This window comes from Durio zibethinus, chromosome 17, assembly GCF_047325235.1.
Source record: "Durio zibethinus cultivar Kanyao isolate XHJ-2024 chromosome 17, ASM4732523v1, whole genome shotgun sequence".
Lineage (NCBI taxonomy): Eukaryota > Viridiplantae > Streptophyta > Magnoliopsida > Malvales > Malvaceae > Durio > Durio zibethinus.
The window spans coordinates 24,258,065-24,281,809 of NC_143178.1; the positions used below are offsets into that span (position 1 = coordinate 24,258,065).

Here is a 23,745-nt window from a genome sequence, read left to right on the forward strand (position 1 = left end):
TCTGCTTCTAAATTTCTTGGAAAAGATAGATCAAGACACAAATGGAACGGTATCATTATGCTCAGGATTCTTTGATAACGTTGGACAAGATGGAAACTGGATCATGCTCTAACTAAACAGCAAAGATTGAATGGCTTAGCCAATTACTGTTAGACACCATGAAAATAGAATGAACAAAATGCTATACAGGATTTTAGTGTAAAGAAAAAGCAGCAAATGCTTTTCAGATTTTCTACAATCAAATCTATACTACATTGAGCTGTTCAGAAAACAGCTGTACCGTGTCGACACATGCATTCAGGCACTGGATATGCAAGTACATCTTCGTCTTTCTCTTTCTTCTCTGGCTCAGGCTTCATAGATATATCGTGCAATGATCTTATAATGATACTGAATTCTTCATCAGAAATGGAGGGGTCTTCAAAGAAAGGAAGCATTGTTCTTTTGTTTGGCCTTATACATTTCCTATGGCCCATATAGGTACGGTGTCCCTGTCAATATTAACATTATAAAAACAAAGAAATTAATAAGAGATCAGTTTGCCTGGTTTCATGCCTAAAATGCCAGATTCAAATGATGCAACACATAATTACCTGTAAGGCTTGGCCCATGTTTCCACCATGGGAAGGTATAAAGAGGTCGCTGTTGAACGAGACTACGTAGTCAAGCGCAGATAGAGCAGAGGAGCTGTTGAGGAATGGCAAGAGTTCTCCTTCGCTTGCCAACATCTCCTTCGTCACCAAATTTGGAAATTCTGCAGTAAGTGGCTGCAAAGCTTTGGTGCCACCAAATGGCTCTCCTCCAGCAATGTAAAATCGAGCATTTCTTGGTGCCCCTAAACCCTTTAAAAGCCTGCAATAGACATGATTTTTGGCAGTCGATAATCAAAATCTCGATATTCTAGTTTTATGTTTCTAGTTTACCTTGCCATCTCTAATGCATTTAGGGGGCACAGTCCAGAGAGCCGTCGTTGAGCATAGCTCATGTTCACTCTTCCAGTGAGATACTGGGGCTGAGACTTCTGAATCTGGGTGATAATTCTGTCATATTCAGGGCCTAAACCAGTGAGACATCCAGTTCTGACCCACACATCTTTCTCCGGCCGGAGATGAAGGGCGATATACGGTCCTTCAATCCACATTCTCCTCGCAAGCTGATTCCCAAGCCGAAGAATTGGCCTGGCAAATCTTAATGCATGGAAGGCTACCTGCAATATAAAATGAAGAACAAAGGAAGGTTCATTTGATCATATTATAATTACTGTATGTCTATATTGATGGCATTTTTGCAATCAGACTTTAAAAATCTTAACATACCTTACACCTAAGCTTCTGTAGATCAGGGGGAAGATTCTTGGAGAGCTTAGAGTCTAACCCTTTTAGTACAAGAACACCTTCTTGACTGAGCTGAATGACAAAAAATGTTCGAAAATGAGATAAAACTATATCTGTCCCTGAACGTTTGGAAACAGATGAAATTTACAGTCAAAGATATATGGACTTCTGTTGTATGATTTAGATGATAGCCTGGATGAATTTATGTGAAAAAAAAAAATTCACAACCAGTTGCTTCTTTTGATAATTTATCACGTAAAGTCTATATATCCAAGCAGGCAAATAGAACAAAATATCAGGCATTATAGGAACGTTGGATTCATCTCAATGGCAATTCAAACATGATAAGAGTCGTTTTCCATACTTGTTTGAAGAATTTAGCACGGATCCAAAGTGGAGGCACATTGTAAGGAATTCGGGTTACAATGGTCTGTTTCGCCACCAAATGTGTGGAGGGCAGTGAAGATACAACTCGAACATCAGCTTGTAGAGTCTTCTTCAAGTGTTCCACATCATATATGTCTGGAAATTCACTGAAATTTCCAATAAAATAGAATGATTCATAAAACTCCATTTGTAACTCTTTTCATCGTCCGAGTACTGCTACATTAGATTGATCATTACCTTTCATCTTTCCAAATATGGTTTATCTGCAAGATTGGCACAACCAACGCTGCTTCAAGAATTCTAGCTATAACAACGGCATCAATAATCTGATTCCTCTGCTGATTCAATCCTCCTACAGCCACCACAACCAAGAACCTGTTTTTCTCCTTTGAAATCTTGGCAGACCTTTTCCGGTACCCTATACTGAAATCCAAGCAAGGCTGGTACCCTTTTCCATCTGGCTGCTTCCAGAACTCCTTTTCTTCATCAGATAAGCTCCCAGGAACCACATGAACTGGTAATGGCACCATCGCTGTGCTCCCAACACTCGGTTCATTGTCATTGTAAGAGTTGATACCGGAAAGTAAAGCTGCCAAGATAATCTGAGAGTATGAAGGTGACAAAGAAGGGGATGAAGATGGGGATGTTGGAGATACGATGGAGCATTGGATTGAATCTTGGGAACTGGGAAAGAACCTGACAATGGAAATTCCCAAGAAAGTGAAAGAAACTAGGAAACAAAGGATGAAGATAGAGAGGGGTGGTAATGTCTTCTCGGTAGAAAAGAGTGAAGTTCGTGGTGAGACTGAGAAAAACTGACATAAAGACCTTGGAGTTGGACTCATGAAAGGGTTCTTGATCGTCCTTCCTGATCTTGCCATGGAAACCATTTGTCTTTTCCTTTCACTTCAACCTGGCAAGTCTCCTCACTCGATGTTCCATGAATTGTGTGTTTTGGCAATTAAGTTCCTGATTTGGGATGAGTTTCTTTTACAATTCCAGGCAAAGAAATGGAAAAACTTTCATGGCTGAGCTATTAGACTAAGGATTTGAAGCACCTGAAACAGATGGTAGCTTTTTAGTTGCACAAACGGTTACTCTTCCCGGCGAAAAACTTGATTATGACACAATTTCAAAAGTGCCCCTTGGCCCAAAAATAGAATATTAGACCAAAAAAATTGAGAGATCGAATGAAGGTAGGAGTAGGACATTGATGGGCTATTTGGGCGATGGCCCAAAACATACGAAAAGAATATGAAAATCCTATATTTATTTAAACAATGGAAATGCTGAAAGACCAAAGCCGACACAAAACGGAAGGTAAGCTAAGATCCAAGCCAGAGAAAGAAGAGGCATGGCAGAAACTGAAGTGAGCCCAGTTGTGTTTGATCTAATCAACTTCTTAAACGCTTCTCCTACTGCTTTTCACGCTGTTGGTAATCTTTTTTCTATCCTTTCTTTTTGGTGGAAGTTAACTGATTTGAGTCCATTCAATCAAACCAAGTTATTATTTTGATACATAAATTCTTTTTATTGGATTTCATTGAGAAATTTTTGTTGGGTTTTTGTTTTAATCACAGATGAGGCAAAGAAACGATTGCAAAAGGTTGGGTATGAGCAAGTATCAGAGAGGGAAGATTGGAACTTACAAGCTGGGAAGAGATACTTTTTCACCCGGAATCATTCAACCATTGTTGCTTTTGCTATTGGTAAAAAGTATGGGTTTAACTCATTTATTTACATTGTAGTTTTATAGGATTGGCTAGAAAATGTAGGGTAAAAATGGAAGTAAATTTGTGATAAAGTTGACACTTTTGGCTATTATGGACTTGAGAAGAACACTGGTCTGACTAAAGAGAGGGGGGTAGGGTGGAGTGAGGGATTTTGTCAATTGCATTATAAAAAGATTGAAAGTTTATATTTTTATTGTGATTTGATGATGTTTTAGTTGTTTACCCACTAATATTTTTTATTCTTAGATATGTTGCTGGAAATGGAATCCATATAGTTGGTGCCCATACAGATAGCCCTTGTCTGAAGTTGAAGCCTGTTTCCAAGGTGATTTGTTTTTTTCTATCATTAAACTAAAATGTTATGCCAACAATTTTATAGTTGAAAAAAAATGACTTCCTGGAATTGATCAGGTAACAAAAGGCAATTATTTGGAGGTTGGTGTGCAAACATATGGAGGTGGTTTGTGGCATACATGGTTTGATCGCGACTTGACAGTTGCAGGAAGGGTGATGATAAAAGAGGAGAAGGATGGTTCTGCTTCCTATTCACATCAACTAGTTAGAATTGAGGAACCTATAATGCGTGTCCCTACCCTGGCTATTCACTTAGACAGGTGGCCTTGCTAGATTAATTCTGCAAGTACTTTATACTTGTAATTGGCTTAGATAACTGCCTTGTTGGATTTAACTCACTTTGCATATTCAGGAGCTCGAATTCTCTATCTTTCCCTGTTTTTGTTGTAGTTAGAAATTTACTTTGTTTTTGTATGACGTGTGTAGAGGTGTTAATGATGGATTCAAGGTGAACACACAGAGTCATCTTTTACCTGTCCTGGCAACATCAATTAAGGTAATTTTGGATCCATGAATTCTTGCGTGCTATCTTTTCCTATTGTAGTTATGTCATTCATCAATTCCAGTTCCTGCAAGGTAAAGTTCATCAACCCTGTGTCAACCTCACCAAAACTAGTTTAAAAACGTTATTCCAGTGAAAAGGGTAAAGGCCTTTTATGTCTCCTTTTGGTGATTTGATAATTGCTTCTCAGTTGTATGTTACTTCATGAACAGAAACTAGTAATTCTCAATTTGCTACGACTTTATTGCAAGATTTAGTAATTTATTTGTATTGTTGCGGAAACCAGAATCACATTAGGAATGCTAGTCTTGAACAAAAGCTTGATAACATCAATCATATGATTATGTTCAAGTCTAACACGCTCGTTCTTCAGCTTGGACAATTCATGATTGTTTTGCCATTTTTAGAGAAGCGTTTAATCATTGAAAAAGGAATAGCTTAAGCTTGCTCAAATATTACATATTTTAAAAATGACTGAATAAATCATGAATTGTTCTGTATGTCTTTTTTTCCTCAGGATTAATATTTGCTTTTCCATTTTTCTCTTTTCAATCTATTGGACTGTTTTTCGTAGGCTGAGCTAAATAGAGAGGTTGCTGAAAATGGTCCGGCTGAAAAGATGACTAGCAGCTCAAGACATCACTCACTTCTGCTGCAGGTTTAATAATTTTTTAAGTGCAGTAAGCTACAGTATGCAAATATATTTTTAAAAAATAGATTTGATTACTTTTCTTGTATCTAGATGATTGCAAATAAGCTTGGCTGTCAACCAGATCAAATATGTGATTTTGAATTGCAAGCATGTGATACTCAACCAAGTATAGTAGCTGGTGCTACAAAGGAATTTGTCTTTTCAGGAAGGCTTGACAATCTTTGTATGTCGTTTTGCTCTCTGAAGGTATGAGTAGTTTTTTGCTTCTCCTTCCCAGTTAGTAAAATTATAGGTTTATGGTTGAATTTCTTGACTGTGCAATATGTAGACGCGGTTTAGGATTGAGTTTCTTGACTGTGCAATATGTAGGTGTGGTTTGCATGTTTTTCTTTCCAAATGGGGGAACATTTGGAATTGTGCAATGTTAAACCTAATAATAATACGCACATAGTTTGCTTGATCCCTTCATGGTTTAGGAGGCATTAGTTGCTTGGTAGATTAACTATTAGAAACTTTATGACATTTAAATGGTATGCAAACAAATTTGACTTGTTTGGCTTATACATTTATTTATGCTTAGTACCCCTGGTCTTATCAGTTAATCATGGTGTCCCATTTCTATCTCTCCTCACCAGGTATAATAGATCATTATTTCTCTTATGGTAAATAAGAAAATCTTATACCAATTGATGGTATGCATCATTTTCTCTTTGTTACATGCCATTGCATTTGTCTTGGCTATATGTTTAGTTTTAAGAACTAGTGACCATTTGGTGTATTTATGCTTATTTGCAACATGAGGCTTGGCCATTTACAACCATATTCTTAGCTTGCTAATCTCCTTTGGGATGTTAAACTACTAGAATCATATAATCCAATTAAATTCAATTGCTAAACCAACTTTTTGTAACTCACTACATTTGAATTTCTCTTCATTTTAGCCCTATCCCATGTTTTGCAACTGGAACTTTCATGATACGATAATGCATCCAATTTGGTATAAATTCACCTTGCTAGCTAAAGAGGGATGCAAAAATTTTCTCATGTCAATATGCAGTGGTTATTCTCTTTTGTTTTACCATGTAATTTCCTTCCCAGGCACTGATCAACGCTACATCTTCTGAAAGTGACCTCGAAGATGAGAGTGGTGTTAGAATGGTGGCATTGTTCGATCATGAGGAGGTTGGATCTAATTCAGCACAAGGAGCTGGATCTCCTGCAATGTTAGATGCTCTATCACGAATAACGAATTCCTTCACTTCAGATTCTAAGGTGTTTACTTCTTCTCCATCTCTATTTTCTGAATCCGCATCTATTCTATTAGCTTGTCTGATTACTGTTCGGTGAATATTTATGAACTGGACTAGCTTGAATTCTGTATGGTTCACTGTTTGTGAAGTCCATAAAATCTCTTTATTTACCAATAAAGATGGCATCCAGATAATGTTCTTTTAAAAAATAGAAAATTGAAAATCAGAAGCACCTGCAATTCATGATATCATTTGTGTTCCTTACTAATAAAGACCATGTTACTATTTTGTAAAGATTTAACTTCCATGCTGTAATGCCACTTTCCAATTATTTGCAATGATTTAGTTTCTGAAGAAACACTTTCAGTCATGATAAATCTGCTTCAAAATTTGCAAGTACATTTTCCGAATGCTGTTGTCGGTAAGTTCTGTATCAACAAGATACTGACCAGTGTATATAATGCCTGTGTTGAAATTCCTAGAAAAAATTTGGATTTCTTTTCTCTCTTTATTCCTGTATCAAAAACTTTTCCCCAAATCAAGCAATTGCTGTGTTTCTGAGCTCATCTTCTAAGATGACACTAGTCACTTGCCATACAAAATTTTCCCGTTTGATCGCAGCTAGCAAATATCTGAGCACATATATTGGCATAGCCACCTTCCATTTGTCTATAAACTTAATAATTGTGTTTTCATTAAAAAAAACAGTATTATTGTTGACTTTTTACTGCATTTTTCTTTTCAGATGCTAACAAAAGCAATTCAGAGAAGTTTCCTTGTTTCTGCTGACATGGCACATGCCCTGCACCCAAATTATACGGTATGTTGTTGCAAATGAGTCATAACTTCCATTTGCAGATAATTTATTTTGTTGCAATGTGGTTCTATGGTGTTATCCACAGGACAAACATGAAGAAAACCATCAGCCTAAGTTGCATGGCGGACTCGTTATCAAACACAATGCAAACCAGCGTTATGCAACCAATGCTGTCACTTCTTTCATATTCAGGGAAATAGCAATGAAGCATAACCTTCCTATTCAGGTCAGTTCCATCCATAACCATATAGTCGCTACAAATTCTTTGATGTACAAATTGTAGTGAGAAAGGAGACATCATTTCATTTGTTTTATAGCGTTTGTAACTTCTTAAAGAGCCTTTGATCTTTTGGAATTGAACCAGTGGCAATCATCTTGTTTCTTTAAATAAAATTGAGCATACGAGGAGAGCTTTCTGAAAATAAGAAATTTATCCAGTCCTCAAAATACCCTTTTTAAGGAAACCAAATAAGCTTATTATCGATGCTGATTTGTACAAATCGATTCTTCACTTGCTTGTGATTCACAAGGGATATGTTGTGGCGCCATGTTCTATCTGAAGATGGTGCTGGAAGGAAATGCATTTCTGTTATGACAACGGCTAGATTGATGAACTGATTATTTCAGAAAATTGTGTACATGCAGGACTTTGTGGTGCGGAATGATATGCCTTGTGGCTCAACTATCGGTCCTATTCTGGCAAGTGGTGTGGGTATCCGTACAGTAGATGTAGGTGCTCCCCAATTATCAATGCACAGTATAAGAGAAATGTGTGCTGTTGATGATGTGAAGCATTCATACGAGCATTTCAAGGCCTTCTTCCAAGAATTCTCTCATCTTGATACCAAGATTACAGTTGACATGTAGATCCTCTCCCATCTTTGGTGGGGAGGTGCAATTACCAAAATTTACTTTTAAACGGCTCATATTTAGGTTCTGGCTCAAAATGCCATGGAACCATGAGTTGAATGTCTTAACACTAATGTTTTTCTGCTGCAATAATAATGTTCTGCCAGGTTTCATGTCACGACCACCCAAGTTTCAGAAGAATGGAAAAGTGTAGAGCTGGGAATAGCATGCCTAAACATTTTGATATGCAAGGGACAAAACACAACACCTTTCAAAGTAAAATATCCAAAAAAAATTTGTTTGTCAATCTATAGTATCATTATTTAAACATAATCAGCAGCATCAGCAAACCTTAAAACAGACAAAAGCCTTGCCATTTGGGCCAAAATAGAAATGCATGATAATGGATCAGAGTATCTGTATGTGTACCAATGAGCAAAAATCCAGGAAATTCTCGAAAATAATTTCTGTTTGGAGGTTAATTGAACCAACATTCATGAGTAGAGCACCTTCTGAACCTCATCCCTGGTGCAATTTCATCATGAAAGTACTTTATGAACCTCATCCGTAACCTCTTTCGGAGACTTCTCTGCATGAAGCTTTGCAACTATTCCCTTCTTGGAATAATAATCGATCACCTGAATTTCAAACACCACAAAAAAGTGTTGATTACAATTCAGAAAGTATTTAATTAGACATCACGGAGTTCATAAAAGGCTAAAGAAAAGCATTTATGATTTTATAACAAACACAGAGATGTTCCATTAGATCCAGTTCCCTTTCACAAGTCACAACATTCAGGCCACATGCCCAATTGGCTTGCTACTAACTCTGTTATCTCCCCTTTTAGTAAAAGGCCTGGCATCTAGAGGTGGCAAAATGAACCTGAATCCGAAAACCCATTTGAAAAGCCCAAAACGAACCCAAATTTGACAAAAAGTCAAAGACCCGAACCTGACCAAACCTGAACCTAAAATGGCCCAAATCTGAATAACCCAAACCTAAAACTTTATGAACTTGAAAAAACCCGAACTCGAACTTGGCCCCAACTCAAAGAACATGCTGAAATGGTTACATCTTTCATAAATTCTAAAAGTAACCTGACTAGCCCGAACTCACCCGTTTGCCACCTCTACTTGCATCTATTCTAGTAACTCTTGAATTCCAAATGACATACAAAAATTTAGATGAAAAAGACTGGATCTCTCCATTTTCCAGAGAAATAGCTAGGAAACAGAAAGCATACTGGTTCAGTTTGCTTGTGAAATGTGTCTAGCCTGGACCTCAAAACAGCTGCAGTATCATCTTTACGTTGAATCAAAGGTTCCCCAGTCACCTAGAAGAGAATATAAACAAGGAAGCAAGGTTGTTAACATAACTGCAGCTAGTTCTTTAAAAAAATGGTGATGCAGCTTATATAGAGGTTTCTGGATTGGCATATATATAAAGAACCAAGAAATTAGCATTAAATTAAGGCAAGTAAAGGTTTTGTGATAAATTGCTTAATTTACCACTTGACTTCCTCAACTGGTGAAAAAGGTGGAAAGGCTGTTCCCAGATCCTAGGCAACCAAATTTGCATTTAGGTGACAAACAGAAGTAAAATGAGGATTATTATGTTCGACTTACATCATCAACACCAGGAACTTTAGGAGGAGCAAATTTCGTATGGTAGGTCCTACCACTAGCAGGGTGGATCCAGCGACCGGTAATCCTCTCCTCCAAGATTCCATCATCAATTGCAAAATCGAGCACCTTATCAATTTTAACTCCCTGCTTTTCAAGCATTTCATCAAGCTGCAAAGCAAAGATCAATAACACAGAATCAGAAGCATGGCTATAAAAATTTAAGAAACTCAAGGTTCTGTGAAGTGAGAGCATATAGATTCTAAAGAAGGTAACACCTTTTGTGCTTGGCCTACAGTCCTTGGAAATCCATCAAGAATAAAACCTTTTTGACATGAAGGTTTCTTCATTGCCTCATCGATTATGCCAACGACCAGGTCATCAGAAACAAGTTCTCCCTGAAAACAATCGCAAAATACCTCATTAGTCAATAGCAACCAAGTAAGAACCATTAAAATATCCAGACAGGCAGTGGAAATGAATTTGACCTTATCCATAGCCTCCTTGGCCTTGATACCAAGTGGGGTTTTAGCAGCAACAGCAGCTCTTAGCATGTCACCAGTGGCCAGGTGACACAAGCAGTACTCATCCTTAATCATTGGTGATTGAGTACCTTTTCCCGATCCAGGTGGACCTGCCAATCATAAGCTTTCCCAGTAATTAGAAACAGGTCATCCTTAGACAATAGACAGTACTGATAGTAATGTAAAGAATGCTAATAAAATGCAGCATGTGTTTGAGATGCTGATACCAATCATACACTTTCATTATGATACAAAAGTCACTTGAGTGGAAAATAAATATAAAAAACAAAATTTAGTATCTTTCTATTTACTTTCAAGCAGCTCAAATCCAATCTGATTTTAGGTCAAAGAGTTGGATTGTTTAAACGATATTGAGTCAGGAAAAGAAAAAGTGAAGTCAGTCTTGGTTCTAAGAGGAGCCGATGGGCTGAAGCAAACAATACCTCACTAGTTGGATTGGACCATGACATAAGACGTGTAATTTGGTTTGAGCAATTGTCTAGACATTGGTGCATGAAACTCTAACTCTAAAGACACGCTCATTTCCTATTAGGTGATGGACAAGGAGCATTAATTGAAATTCTTCAAAAATCTATGCACAATTCACTTCTTCTGCATGGCAAAACGTGAATGCTGAAGGAACATATAAATTCAAATTGGCAAGAAAATTCATTTCATTTTGTTGAAACCAAAATATGGACCAGGCTTTATGCAAAAACCATACAACCATGAAACATACCAAAAAAAAAAAAAATCTATGGTCTTTACCAAGTAATAGTAGGAAAAAAAAAAAAAAAGAAACCCACTACCCCACCGCTCATTGATCTAGACTTTGCTCAGGAAAAGACCCATTTTTTCAGAAACAAAAATCATTAGAAATTCTTCCAAATGCCCCCAATTTGCCTTTACAGACATATTTATTGATTTAAATTGTCTGAAAAGTAAAAAAAAAAGGTTCAAAATTTTCAGTTGAAAACAAATCAAAAAAATCTGACACAAACCAGCTTCAACAAAGTGTCGGATCTGAAAGCTCCATGTTGGTTCCCAACAAAATAAAATTCCAAAACTTGCAGAGTTAAAATAATAGAAAATTTCCAAACAGTGCGAACCCAAAACAGAATATAAAGCCAAACGCACAAAAACAAAAAGATTAGAACCAAAAAAAAAAAAAACTGTACCAATGAGGATGAGGCGCTTCTCGGGTTTGGTGGCACACTTCAAACGACGGAGAAGCTCGTTCATGAGTGATTCGGAGGGTACATCTTCCAAGTTCGATGAACTGCTCGCCATTTTCTATCTCTCTGTTCTATTTTTTGAAGGGCTTTTGGGTTTTAACAGAAGCAAGAACACAGCGACAGAAAGTAGTTGAGATTGAATAGGTTTTTTAAGGTTCTTTACTTGTGGTTCGGCCTTCGGAGCCACCAATGCTTTGAACTCAAGCATCGGTCTTTCCTGGTTGCTTCAGACTTTTACTGTTTTGCCCTTTTTCTTTTACTTCTTTCTTTTTCTATAATTATTCTTCTCTTTAGTAAACTTTATTCTTAGTTCTTTATTTATAAAATAAATTCGTTTTCTTCTTTAATTTTCAAAAAGAACTGTAACGTGAACCATGACGATGAAAATCCAATCCCCAAAACAACGTATACTATTAAACAAATTCTTATTACGGTATCCATAAATAATTGATTTAATTGATTAAATTTATTTTTTTAAAAAAAAATTTTAAATTTCACACTTAAAATTATTTTAAATACGTGATTTATAATCATATATTTTAAATTATCAGATAAAATATATCTTATCATAATTTAAGAGATTAAATAATTTATTCATTTCCTAATTTTAATCATAAAAATAAAAAAAATTCTTCCTACGGGTAAAAATGATGAATCAATACGAATTCAATTTAATTAATTTTTAAATTTAATTTAATTATTATCAATTTTTAAATAATTTAATTTATTAAATAAATACTGTTTCTTTTTTTAATATTATTCTTCCCTTTACTATACTTTATTCTCAGTTCTTTATTTATAAAATAAATTCGTTTTTTTTAATTTTTATAAAAAAAACAATGACGTAAACCATGACGATAAAAATTTAATCCCCAAAACAACGAATATTATTAAACATAATGACATGATTCTTGTTAGTACATGAATGATATATCATAAGTTATTTAAATTTGAAATTGATAAAATTTAAATTGAGCTTAAATATTATTACGTCAAATTCTAATAATTTAATTTATTAAATGAGTGAAATTTAATATTTTAACATCTTACTTAAATAGTTCATAAATTTAATTAAATTTTAAATTTTTAAAATATTTTTATTATTTAATTAAAAAATTATTATCTTATTTTTATGTATAAATTTGAATTTAAATTCAAACGCATAATTAAACTTAAAATTGAGTATGAGAATTAAATTTATTTTTTTAAATGAATGAATTCAAATAATTAAATTTTTATCTCGAATCTAATTTAAATTTAAAAAATAAAATTCGATTGAATTCAAATTAAATTTTAAAATAATAAATTTTAAATTAAATTCAAATTTTTCTTTATATCAACTCAATTGCATTCTTAATTCTTACCATCCATCCAAAATGAAGTTGGAATATAGTTCAAAAACAAGTTTTATGGCAAAAATTCAATCATTGATGAAACGTAACGATGCATTTTGACCATTCAACTGAAATTTGAAAAATTATTTTTTATTTTTTGTTCAATTAATTTTTCTATATTGAAAAATGGAAGTCAATTCCCACCAAACAAAAAACATGTCATAATGTCATTGTAGATAATCTGCAAATACCATATTCAACCAAAAGGTAGGCCAAATTTTTTATGAATTAAGACAACAAATACATTTTCAAATACAAAGTTCAACAATTGTCAAATTTTGTCAGGCACCTAAATTGGTTCATAATACAAAGTTTAAAAAAAAAAAAAGGACATAACCATTTCTACAGCTACGAGCTTGCATTAGACAAAATTTAGCAAATAGTGATAAATTCACTCTTGGGATAATTTCTTTTTCCTTTTAGTTTCCTTTGCAGCTGCTTCATCTTTACTCTTCTTTTTCTTCTTCTTGGCTTTCCCATCCTGCTCGGTAACGTCCCCGTTTACACCATTTGTTTTCTCCTCTTCCTGACTCAGCTCTTGCTCCATTTTTCTTTTCTCTTTTTTCTTTTTGTTCTCTGACTTAGCATCCTCTGAGGCATCTCTATTTGTAGCAGCAGCTGGGGCTTCTTCAGTTTTTGATTTATTTTTCTTGCTTTTCTTTGTGGATGCTTCATCTGGTTGTGTTTCTTTCATTTCTACATCTGTAATAGACATGGTAATAGATCAAATTTGTAAATGGACATATGATGTTAAATAGCCGAAGCCCATTACAGTAGCATGCCACACTCCTAGTAGAAACTGATGAGCTCAACGACATATCAAAGCCTCAGATGAATCGGATTGCATTTTCGTCTCTCATTCCGAACATCCTCTTAAAATGAAAAAACCAAATATTTGAAATTGTAAAAAAGGAAACAGAGTCATGGATCCGTGTACCTTTACTCTGAGTAGTTTCAATTGCAGACTTCATCACATCAATGTTTTTTCGAGGTGCAACACCCTTGTCATAGAATTCAAGTCGTTCTTCCACTTGTTCCCGCAGTTTCTCCCCAAAAACAGTGGTGCCCCTCTCTGAAAACAAGAAGAGAATTGATTGACTTATGGGGAAAACTTACAGTGTATGATGAAAGAAAATTAATAATTACCTGCAAAACAATCTATGCGAGATGCAATGGAACACTTGTTTGCAAGATAGCGTGCCATTCGGCCTTTGTTTCTTGCAGATGCTCGACCAATGAAAGATGAATGAAAAATTAGACCATACTTGGGTGTGTTTCCCCGTGTTTTCAGTGCCCTGATGCCAGCAAGCAATGAGTCAAACAAATACCTCAAAACTAAGGACAAGAAACATGTCAACAAAAAAAGAGTATTTAAATAATGCATTTGGATTAGTACTCAAGATCTCGAGCAAGACACAAATCAAGGTTCTGCGAGGGCCTAAATATTAACATGAAGTCTAGCTCTCCATACATTTCACAACTCCACCATGTCATAAGAATATAAGATAAGATGAGAAGTAAAATACCTGAAGAGGGCCTTCTCTGCACCAAGAATCTGAAGAGTGGAAGAGGGGCACTTTGCCAAATTTGTAAGACTACCAGCATGAGAAATCAACCGGGCACCAACAACTTCCCCAATCAATGATGCCAAATTTGGTGCAATGTCATTCATCTTAGTCACTAGATAATCATAAAGATTCTTTCTGTACTCAGCAAGATCCATTACCCTCTGAGCAAATAGCTGAACATTAATCAAATCAACTGGGGTCAAATCCTGTCCTGCAAAGGAGGAGAAAAAAAACCAGTGAATACAAGTATGAGAAAAAAAAAAGTTAAATTGTGGTAATAAATACAAGAGATCTACCCATTGATGCTTTGCCGGCTTCTACAATTTCTTTTGCTTTGTCCTCATCTCCAAGTATCTCAGTTAAGGCAGGGAAGTGTTCTTCAGACAATTTTGACTTGTCCTCTATAAGCTTTGCAACTCTAGCATAGAGATAATTATCGTTGACAATCTTTACCAACTCAGGGAAATGCCAAGAGTACCATTCCCTGCAGGAAGTAATCAACCAGAGGATAATTGTTAAATAAAATCCATGCCTATGAATAACAAGTGTACTAGTTATGGTCATGCATTAAACCAAAAAGATGCTAGTTTTAGGGTAAAGTACTAACAAACCTCACTCTCATGGAAAAGGAATTGATATCCTTGTCAAGAGTATCAAGAAGGAAAATTGCTTGAATAACCATATTGTCAACTCGGTTGACATTGAACTTAACCTTTGCTCTGCTGTAACTATGTGCCAGACCAAGCTGAGCTTTTTCCAAGTCCCCAGGCTACGAAGTTTTAGAAGAGACACGAAGAGAAGGGAAAGCAAATGAGAAAACAAACACACTTATAGCGGTCTTCTTGAAAGAGAAAATAAAGGTAAAACATAAAGAAATATGCAAACCTTTAGGTCCTTGATAAACTTATCAAAATGCAACCGCACACCACGAAGGAGCTCAAGAACAAACTCTCCACTCTGACAAGTCATTTTAGTTGTCTCAGAGATGTGGGAACCAAGCTTAGGCTCGGCAACTCCGAGACTGAACTTGGACTTCTTGCCTTCCTTGACTTTAGGAAGATTCAGCTCTAAAAAACTCCTCAACTCATCAGTCATAAGCCCTGACAATCAAACCAGACATAACCCAACAGTCAAACCAGCCTGAACAGCAAGCAATCTCATCTTCAAATGAACATACACAGTTACTAATTCAACCATGGTGTCTTCCTTTGACTACTACTTTGAAGAGCTTGTTACACATAAAACTTCAAGATGAACCTATAACTATACAGCAGCCAAAGGAAGACAAATATATATCTAGAAAAGCCAAATAACCAAAGCAATATTACCAACGACAAAGGCAAAACAAACCCAGAAGCTTAAAAAACTAAAACAAACCAGTGACAAAGGTTAAACCTTTTAATACCTTCAGAAACGGAGTTGCATTGTTTTAGACCATCAAGAGCGGATTCAAAAGGCTGAAAAGCAGTGAGTTGGACCACCTTACCGAACCGGTTCAGATCCGCAACCGAGTTCTTAACAGCCTCTGTGTTCTGACCGATTTCATCGAGCCCCTGAGCCAGGAACAGTGCATATCCAGAAGATGACTCGAACAACAAGTAAAGAGCCATTGAAGAAAGGCTCCAAAAACCCACCCACAGAAAAGCAAAAGCTTTGTTAGCTTCAAAACAATCAAGTTTATTGAAAAGGCTGTGTCTTTGGGTGGGTGTGTTCGAGTTGTTCGGTGGTGTCTGTGGTTTGGGAAATGAGGGTGACTAGGGTTTAAGGCTTTCAAGCCTTTTATTATATTGCCCCTGCAATTCTTTTACCAAAATATCGAATTAGTCCCTGCTGTTTTGATTTGTTCAATGGAGTCCTTCTGGGGTTTATTTTTGGATTTGTTATTAGGTTTTACTTTGTTTTTGGGCTTTTGTATATTATGAGTTTTTATTTGGGTTTCACTTTAGAGTTTCGACTGCAAGGACAAAGACATTGTGACCATTTATGATCTTCAGTGGTAAAAGTATTCATTTGGTTAATTTTGAATGAATTTTTTAAAATTGAATTAACTTAATTATATTATTTTATTTTCATTAATTAAATTAAATTTATTTGAAAATTAATCAATCAAATTCAGTTAAATTTTTTGATTAATTGAATAATAAATATATTTAAGTTAAATTATATTTTAAATTTTAAATTTTTTATATTTTAAATAAATTAAATTAAACTATCTAATAAAACATTTAAATATCAAAATATTATATTAAAAATTTTAGTAATTTATAAAATAAAATGATTCATTTCATATATTTTTTATTTTATATTTGAATTTTTTTATATTTTGATTAAAATTTCAATTGATTTAATTTTTAAATTAAATTAATTGAAAACTAAAATTCTTTTAAAATTATTTTCGTTAACCAATCAAAATTAATTCGATAATCAATTAATTAATTGAATTAAATTAATTCAATTAAAATCGAATTATGAACCCTTGGTGTTAACTTCTACATAGTTTTTTTATGAATTTACTATAATTAAACAATTATAAGATTATAATAAAAAATTATAAGTAAAATGCTATCGCAAAAGCAACAGCCTATATCAAGCTAACAAGGGCTGATAGATCCAGTGAAATTGTTGTTGAAGTTACAAATTTGGGTTTTGATCTATTTGGAGTGATATGTTGAAATAAAACAAGATAAACTAGTAAGAAAACAAATTAGATAAAACGAAGAGCAAGCAAAATTGACCCAACGATTTCAACGGATCCACAAAAATACATGAGGAAAACCAAGCCTTGAAATTCCAGATGTTGATGAAAAAAAAAAAAAAAAAAACCTCAGATGCCCTTCTCAAGCATTGCCCTAACCCTCATTGGAAGACCATACAGTCTAATAAATCCAGCAGCATCAGCTTGATTATATATGTTCCCACTCTCAAAAGAGGAGATATCCTCCCTGTATAAGCTATAGGGGCTGGTCCGACCTGTTACAGAAACTGATCCTTTGTATAGCTTCAGAGTGACAGAACCAGTGGTGGATTCAGTAATCTTCTCCATAAATGCATCCATGGACTCACGAAGTGGGTCGAACCACCTTCCCGCATAAACTAGCTCAGCATACTTGAGGGCAAGTGAATCTTTAACTTGAATGGTTTCCCGGTCAAGGGTTAGAGTCTCCAGTTCACGAACAGCGTTGAATAGGATGGTACCACCAGGAGTTTCATAGACTCCACGGCTTTTCATACCAACAAGCCGGTTTTCAACCATGTCAATTCGACCAACTCCATGTCTCCCACCAATCTCATTGAGTTCAAGAAGAAGAGAAGCTGGTGAAAGATTCTTTCCATTAAGTGAAACAGGGATACCTGAAACAATTCCAATTTCCACGTATCTGCAGGAATTGTGAGCATAAAAGGTTGTTCGTTGGCATACAAAACACATGAAAACCATTAAGGGGCAGGTAAACATACTCAGGTTGGTCAGGTGCATTTTCTGGGTCAACACTCATCATGTACATATCTTTCTTTGGTTCATTTGCTGGATCCTCCAAGATATCTCCCTTCATTGCAAAGATAGATTGATGTCAGAAAGAGAGGCAAACATGATCATGTTAACTAAAGCAAAGGGGCTTATACAAAAGATTGAAGCACTTCCAAGAAAAAGAGACGAGTAATTCTTAGTTTCTTACCTCATGGCTTAAGTGCCATAAGTTCCTGTCCCTACTGTATATTGATTTCTTAGTTACTGGAACAGGCACATTATGCTTCTTAGCATATTCAATAGCATCTTCTCTCCCTGTAATATCCCATTCTCTCCAAGGAGCCACAACATTTAATTCAGGATTTAGAGCAAAGAATGTGAGCTCAAAGCGAACCTGGAGGAATAAATATGCTAGTGAAGTTGCGTTTGATGAAATAGAAGAGTCATAATAACTAAAGCTTGGTGGAGAGGCATGCCTGATCATTTCCTTTCCCTGTGCATCCATGAGAAACAGCGTCTGCCCCAACCTCTCTGGCAACATCCACCATGGCCTGTCATAATAAGTACATAACTACAAGAGGTACGAAAAAAAATCGCAGAAAATGGAGCCAACATAAAAGGAAAAGCAGTTAAAGTGTTAAGCAACAAGAAGCTTCTATTAAACAGGGATCCGTGCATCATCTATCATTATATCATAATAATTTAGTCAATGGAAGAAGAGGTTGAAGTGGCTAACACCTATTCTATTCCCTCAATAACAAAACTTAATCGTATTCAAAAGTAAAAAGGTAAAATAGGATTCCAAAAGAAAGCAGATAAAGTAAAAGTGCAATACTGAGGTAGCATGCAATGTAGGCTTCAATAAGAACTTTTTATTAAGTTATACTTGACAGAATGTAGAACTAGCAAAACCTAACAAATTCCAAAATAGGTAGTAACCTTTGCAATAACAGGCCGGGCCATTGAGGTCCCCAACAAGTATTTCCGTTCGTAAATAGCACCAGCTCTCAAGCAAGGAAATATATAGTCTCTCACAAATTCCTCCTTTAAGTCCTTCACTACTAACTGGCAAGCCCCACTTGCCTTCGCCTTTTCTTCCAAACCTTCCAATTCCTTTGTGCCCTGCAAAAGTTTGAAATGGGGTATAAAGTGTGCACATAATAGAATGGTATTATAAACTTAAACCACATTATACAAGAACATAAAGTAAATTAAACTGTTTAGCAAACTTGTCACTGTCACTTACTTGGCCAACATCAGCTGTGAAGCAAACAACCTCACAATCATAATTCTCCCTGAAAAAGCAAAATACTTAAATCGGTGAAATGAATCATATAGTCATTATTAAAAGGAAAAAAAAGGATCAAGGAAAACTAAAAGTAAAAAAGCCAATTCTAGTTTAACCATCACCTAAATGAAATAGAGCTACTCATTCAAAGATAGATGCTTCAAGAATTATGACAGAAGTGTGCAAATTCTTTTGATCAAAAAAATGAAAAGTATTGCATGTATAGCATAAAACAATAGAACTACCTCAGCCATGGCACAATAACAGAAGTGTCTAAGCCACCACTATAGGCTAAAACAACTTTGTTTAATTTGCCTCGCAGCCCTCCACCCTTTGTAGCTGTGGAAACTTTCATCTCTCTATCGCTGGACAAAACAGCTCGAATACCTGGAAGTTTGCAATGAAAATGCAGATGTAATTGAAACAGCTCAGAAGATTCCTATCATAAATGGGTGATGAAGTGGATATACAAGATGAATTATCCAACAAGAGCGGCTTATAGAGAGAACAAAATGGAAGAAATTATTTTAAGATTTTCTGCTTGCTGTCTCACTATACTTGTGATAAAGTTAAATAAAGTAATAAACAATAATATAGAATTCTAGTTAGAATTGGCAAAACTATGGAAATGAAGGAAATAAGGGTCATAATATGTGCCATAGCAAACTGTAACTGTTAACATGAATAATATTTACCATATAAAATTTAAAACACTTATAAAGGAGTAAATAGGAAGTCAACACATATTATGTGCAATAAATGTATTGTCTGATCTCCACTAAGCATCCAAGCCTTTGTTATACAACTACAATCACCAAAGGACTTTACTTACTTTGCTAGCAGGCATCTTCACGTTTTATATCCTTTATGTGATATGATTTCACATTTTATAGATCCCAATTGATCGATCAATCTAGACAAAAGCCAATATACTTCTAGTTTTCCATTTTCTCATTTCTCATTGAGTGAGTCCTAGTTTTAACTATGAAAAGTACTTCTTCAGTTATCTCAAGTGTTTTTCTGGTTTTCCACCAAGAAATCCCTTTCTTTTTCCAGTTATTCAAAATATGTTTCCTGTGGATAGGACTAACAAAATGAGCAGTAGCAATATACAAAACCTAAAAGAAGAAACGGGTAATCTCTACATTACTGAAAACGTCAACAACCAAGCAATGTTTTCCCTTACCTTGACTATTAGGTGCTCGAATGATAGACCCATTGTTGCTTACAATTGCATGGCCATGGAGTGAAATTGCCCTTCCACTTAACTGTCAATGACATTTCAAAAAAAAAAAACATTTTGGAATAGCAAACTGTAAGAGCAAATTATAAGCATTAAGCATAATAACACCATAAAAATTACCAACACAGAGAGAAGCCAAAAGAAAATGGCTTTAAAAACAAAATTTTGATAATATCACTTTAGTACAAATACCTCTTGGACAGAAGACAACTTTCTAGAGCAAGACAAGTTATCAGGACAGAACAATGTGTCTGCAAATGCAAGAATTTGAATAGCACATCAGCCCATAAAATCATTCAAAAATACCAAAAATTCTATCATAAAACACAGGTAACAACCTTTAAAAAAAAAAAAAAAAAGCTTTTTTACAAAATTCGCAGCATAAGATAAAGAAAAAAAATGAACTTCTAAATACACCTCACTTTTTACTCTTCACATTTTTTTCAAATTTTTTTGAATTACTCTTTCTACAAATTTTCGTTAAGTGAAATTACTTAGTTACCCTTCCAGATCTGCTAATACCAGCTAGATTACATAAATCACTAACGCTAAAAAAATTTTATACATCAGTTTCCCACATAGAACCGTAATCTTCGACAGATCACATAATCAAATGGGATAAAATTGAGCAAAAAATGAAGCGATAATCAGAGAGTTTGCAATGCATGAATTTGGGAAGAGAAAAATTTACTTGTTTTGGGGCCGTAACAAGCCAGATTAATCGACGAAGTTGGCGATATGGCCTTAAGCTGAGCCATTTTCTTCTTCTCTGCCTGATTCCGAGCTGAACGCGGACGAACAAGGGGAGTGATGCTAGGGTTTTAGGTTATAAGAGCAGTGGCAAAAGACGTTGCGTTTTTGTATTGGATAGCAATGTGTCAGAGCTTAGCTTCAAAAAAGCTGCCCCCCAAAGGCCCCACACTTGCGCCTAAATTATTAGCTTCTACTTATGGCACGTGTGTTCACGTGGAATTTAAAGCAAGGTGGCGCGTGGTGGTTTTCTTTTCCCGCTTTCTATTTTTCTTATTTCCCATTATGCATTTGTAAATTTATTTTTTTTTAGCATTTGGGTAAAAATACAAAAGGCTTCATTCTTTTGCTAAGATGTTTTGAGAGGCTCTCTTAATTCGATTTTAATTGAATTAATTAATTAATTTAATTTAATTTAATTAATTACTTTGTTATGAAATAAAATTTAATTGATTATTAAAAATAATTTTTAAAATAATTTAATTTTAGTTAATTCAATTTAAAAATTAAATTAATAGAATTAACTAAAATTTTATTCGAAATATATTAAAACTTATATATATGACTAAAAATATATAAAATTACCTATTTCATTTTAAGTTATTAAAAATTTTAACTTAATATTTTGATATTTAAAATTTTTGTTGGATGATTTTATTTAATTCATTTTAAATATAAAAAATTTAAAATTTAAAATATAATTTAACTTAATATTTTATTATTCGATTAATCAATAAATTAATTGAATTAAATGAATTAATTTTGATCAATTAATTTTTATAATTTAAAATTTTAATTTTATTAATAAAAATAAAATAAAATAATTTAAAATTAATCGAACGGACACCTCCTACTTCTATATTTTTGTAAAACATAGCTTTCTCTTCCATTGCCCCCCCCCCCCCCCCCCCCCCCCTCTTCTCTTGGGTGAAGCTGTGGTAGAAAAGACGAAAGAAAATGGAAGGAAAAAATGTTAGAACTTTGATTAAGATCGTTGAATCTTCATTCTTTCTGCAGGGTTTCACCACCATTTTTGGTGCGTTGGGAAGACTAAACAAATCGGATTAAAAAATATCTTATTTTTTAATATATTTTAAGATATGCATTATCCAATTAAATTTTACTTATAAAATCTAAAAATTACATTGTAAATGTATTTGATAATTTATCTAATATTAATTATATAAATATATTTTCAGAATTTTTTCTAAACCATCCCAAAACCATCAGGCTTTCAGTTTGTCCCAATTAGATATCGGTAGATTAGGGGCTTTGGCCCCAACCGTTTCGCCGTAATTTAGACATGATAATTTAAAATATATAAGATAAAAAATAATATGAATAAAAAATACGAAAATATAATTTATAATTCTATAAAAATCATAAACATGTTTAATAAAATTAAAAAATTATTATTTATATTTTTATATCAATATAAATTATAATATATAATTATTGTATAAAATACGATATAAATATAATATTTTATAAGGTTGATAACAGACGAGGTAGGTTTTTGCTCGTCACAAACTCAACTCAATTTTATATTCATAAAATCCTAACTTGATCTGATCTGAAAAATTTTTTATTTTTTTATTTTTTCATATCCGATCTCGTCTTGACGCGATATTGTATAAATCGTATTCAATCCAATCTTACCCAAAATTAATAAAATATTATTTTTTAAAAATATAAATATATAATTATATAAATAAAAAATTAATTAATTAAAAAATAAATTTTATATAATATAATGTCAAGTTTACCTAAAATTCAAACCCGACTCGATCTCGATTTTTTATTAATATTACCCTACTCTATCCGACCAAAAATTCGATTTAAAAAAAAAGTACTGCGAGATCGGATCCAATCGAAATCTTTGAGAGTAGATTGGATTATCAACTTTGATATTTTATATGATACAATAACACAAATTATTAAATTTATCTCAATCCCACCGCTTGCCCTTCTTATTTCCTTTTAATTTTACATTATTTTCTTCGTTGGATTATGCTGGTATGGCGTCCCATAACAACGAATATAATGTTTTTTAGGCAAATAAAACCTCTTCAATCTTACATCAACCTAATAACTTTGATCATAATAATTTAAAAAAATTTTTGACTTCAAATTCTGATTTTTTTTGGTATAAAAAAAATCCTAATATGATAATAAAAAATTTTAAATTTTAAATTTTAAATTTTAATTTTAAATTTTTAAATTTTAAATATGTTTAATATTAATTTTTAAAATTAATTAATTAATTAAATTAAATTTTTGAATTTAAATTTTTTATAATATATACCCATTTTCGTCTTTTAATAATTTATCGGTATACTATCTTGTAGAATTAGGAATCATTATTGTTCATATAATAAAAAAATAAAGCCACCATTGAATTTAAATACGGATTGGTAATAACTAATAAAGAATATTCTCATTTTCATCCCCCCAACTTGCAATTTATATTTGTGAATAACCAAACGCACCTGATGACGTTTGACCAACCAAATACACGCAATTCCCATATTCCAACATTTACCGTAATTAAATGTAATAATTTGTATATTTATATTATATAAAATATTAATAATTTATGTTTTAATATTATATTTTATATAAAAATTATTTATCATAATTTGTTTTAATACAAAAATAAAAATTTTTTTTTGTAAAACATAGCTTTCTCTCCCATTGCCCCCCCCCCCCCCCCCCCTCTCTCTCTCTTTGGTGAAGCTGTGGTAGAAAAGATGAAAGAAAATGGAAGGAAAAAA

The 23,745-nt window shown here is 33.8% G+C and overlaps 5 protein-coding genes across 6 annotated transcripts; 1 reads left to right on the forward strand and 4 right to left on the reverse strand.

The window, feature by feature from the left end:
• Positions 1-34: 34 nt before the first annotated feature.
• LOC111284865 (O-fucosyltransferase 37-like) lies at positions 35-2,787 on the reverse strand. Its single transcript, XM_022873929.2, has 6 exons — positions 1,959-2,787; positions 1,699-1,867; positions 1,317-1,406; positions 924-1,207; positions 594-852; positions 35-491 (listed from the first exon to the last, which is right to left on the reverse strand). Exons 1-6 carry the CDS (start codon positions 2,609-2,611, stop codon positions 264-266), a joined length of 1,683 nt encoding a protein of 560 aa, XP_022729664.1. The 5' UTR covers positions 2,612-2,787; the 3' UTR covers positions 35-263.
• Positions 2,788-3,017: 230 nt separating this feature from the next.
• On the forward strand, positions 3,018-8,056 carry LOC111284871 (putative aspartyl aminopeptidase). Its single transcript, XM_022873941.2, has 11 exons — positions 3,018-3,157; positions 3,302-3,437; positions 3,701-3,779; positions 3,866-4,068; positions 4,235-4,304; positions 4,885-4,968; positions 5,053-5,208; positions 6,061-6,234; positions 6,958-7,032; positions 7,115-7,255; positions 7,675-8,056. The coding sequence occupies exons 1-11, from the start codon at positions 3,076-3,078 to the stop codon at positions 7,894-7,896; spliced, it is 1,422 nt and encodes a 473-aa protein (XP_022729676.1). The 5' UTR covers positions 3,018-3,075; the 3' UTR covers positions 7,897-8,056.
• A 68-nt stretch (positions 8,057-8,124) lies between these two features.
• Positions 8,125-11,533, reverse strand: LOC111284880 (adenylate kinase 4-like). Of its 2 annotated transcripts, XM_022873955.2 has the most exons (6): positions 11,206-11,533; positions 9,992-10,137; positions 9,782-9,901; positions 9,507-9,674; positions 9,125-9,214; positions 8,125-8,516 (listed from the first exon to the last, which is right to left on the reverse strand). In XM_022873955.2, exons 1-6 carry the CDS (start codon positions 11,315-11,317, stop codon positions 8,418-8,420), a joined length of 735 nt encoding a protein of 244 aa, XP_022729690.1. In that variant the 5' UTR covers positions 11,318-11,533; the 3' UTR covers positions 8,125-8,417. The 2 variants fall into 2 exon arrangements, with proteins under 2 accessions (XP_022729690.1, XP_022729699.1); XM_022873964.2 differs by lacking the exon at positions 9,125-9,214 and having other exon boundaries at positions 11,206-11,530.
• Positions 11,534-12,851: 1,318 nt separating this feature from the next.
• On the reverse strand, positions 12,852-15,976 carry LOC111284892 (nucleolar protein 56-like). Its single transcript, XM_022873975.2, has 8 exons — positions 15,630-15,976; positions 15,110-15,324; positions 14,836-14,993; positions 14,521-14,708; positions 14,183-14,435; positions 13,803-13,951; positions 13,594-13,728; positions 12,852-13,358 (listed from the first exon to the last, which is right to left on the reverse strand). The coding sequence occupies exons 1-8, from the start codon at positions 15,832-15,834 to the stop codon at positions 13,048-13,050; spliced, it is 1,614 nt and encodes a 537-aa protein (XP_022729710.2). The 5' UTR covers positions 15,835-15,976; the 3' UTR covers positions 12,852-13,047.
• A 937-nt stretch (positions 15,977-16,913) lies between these two features.
• On the reverse strand, positions 16,914-21,021 carry LOC111284896 (argininosuccinate synthase, chloroplastic). The gene is made up of 10 exons (XM_022873986.2): positions 20,913-21,021; positions 20,414-20,472; positions 20,165-20,246; positions 19,224-19,365; positions 18,937-18,985; positions 18,630-18,812; positions 18,167-18,241; positions 17,899-18,084; positions 17,681-17,769; positions 16,914-17,601 (listed from the first exon to the last, which is right to left on the reverse strand). Exons 1-10 carry the CDS (start codon positions 20,977-20,979, stop codon positions 17,049-17,051), a joined length of 1,485 nt encoding a protein of 494 aa, XP_022729721.1. The 5' UTR covers positions 20,980-21,021; the 3' UTR covers positions 16,914-17,048.
• Between the last annotated feature and the right edge of the window lie 2,724 nt (positions 21,022-23,745).

What these genes read in the sequence shown, in the direction of transcription:
- LOC111284865 (XM_022873929.2), bottom strand. Translation starts at nt 2,611, where the DNA reads ATGGTTTCCATGGCAAGATCAGGAAGGACGATCAAGAACCCTTTCATG. An exon ending in GTGCTAAATTCTTCAAACAA is followed by an intron (nt 1,407 to 1,698) that starts GTATGGAAAACG and finishes TTTGTCATTCAG; the next exon opens with CTCAGTCAAGAAGGTGTTCT. An exon ending in TACAGAAGCTTAGGTGTAAG is followed by an intron (nt 1,208 to 1,316) that starts GTATGTTAAGAT and finishes TTTATATTGCAG; the next exon opens with GTAGCCTTCCATGCATTAAG.
- LOC111284871 (XM_022873941.2), top strand. Translation starts at nt 3,076, where the DNA reads ATGGCAGAAACTGAAGTGAGCCCAGTTGTGTTTGATCTAATCAACTTC. An exon ending in TCCTGGCAACATCAATTAAG is followed by an intron (nt 4,305 to 4,884) that starts GTAATTTTGGAT and finishes TGTTTTTCGTAG; the next exon opens with GCTGAGCTAAATAGAGAGGT. An exon ending in AGCATAACCTTCCTATTCAG is followed by an intron (nt 7,256 to 7,674) that starts GTCAGTTCCATC and finishes GTGTACATGCAG; the next exon opens with GACTTTGTGGTGCGGAATGA.
- LOC111284880 (XM_022873955.2), bottom strand. Translation starts at nt 11,317, where the DNA reads ATGGCGAGCAGTTCATCGAACTTGGAAGATGTACCCTCCGAATCACTC. An exon ending in CTGTAGGCCAAGCACAAAAG is followed by an intron (nt 9,675 to 9,781) that starts GTGTTACCTTCT and finishes TTTGCTTTGCAG; the next exon opens with CTTGATGAAATGCTTGAAAA. An exon ending in TTCACAAGCAAACTGAACCA is followed by an intron (nt 8,517 to 9,124) that starts GTATGCTTTCTG and finishes TTTGAAATTCAG; the next exon opens with GTGATCGATTATTATTCCAA.
- LOC111284892 (XM_022873975.2), bottom strand. Translation starts at nt 15,834, where the DNA reads ATGGCTCTTTACTTGTTGTTCGAGTCATCTTCTGGATATGCACTGTTC. An exon ending in ATGCAACTCCGTTTCTGAAG is followed by an intron (nt 15,325 to 15,629) that starts GTATTAAAAGGT and finishes TTTGATTGTCAG; the next exon opens with GGCTTATGACTGATGAGTTG. An exon ending in TCGCATAGATTGTTTTGCAG is followed by an intron (nt 13,729 to 13,802) that starts GTAATTATTAAT and finishes TCTTGTTTTCAG; the next exon opens with AGAGGGGCACCACTGTTTTT.
- LOC111284896 (XM_022873986.2), bottom strand. Translation starts at nt 20,979, where the DNA reads ATGGCTCAGCTTAAGGCCATATCGCCAACTTCGTCGATTAATCTGGCT. An exon ending in TCGAGCACCTAATAGTCAAG is followed by an intron (nt 19,366 to 20,164) that starts GTAAGGGAAAAC and finishes GCAAACTTCCAG; the next exon opens with GTATTCGAGCTGTTTTGTCC. An exon ending in GTTATTGTGCCATGGCTGAG is followed by an intron (nt 18,986 to 19,223) that starts GTAGTTCTATTG and finishes TTGCTTTTTCAG; the next exon opens with GGAGAATTATGATTGTGAGG.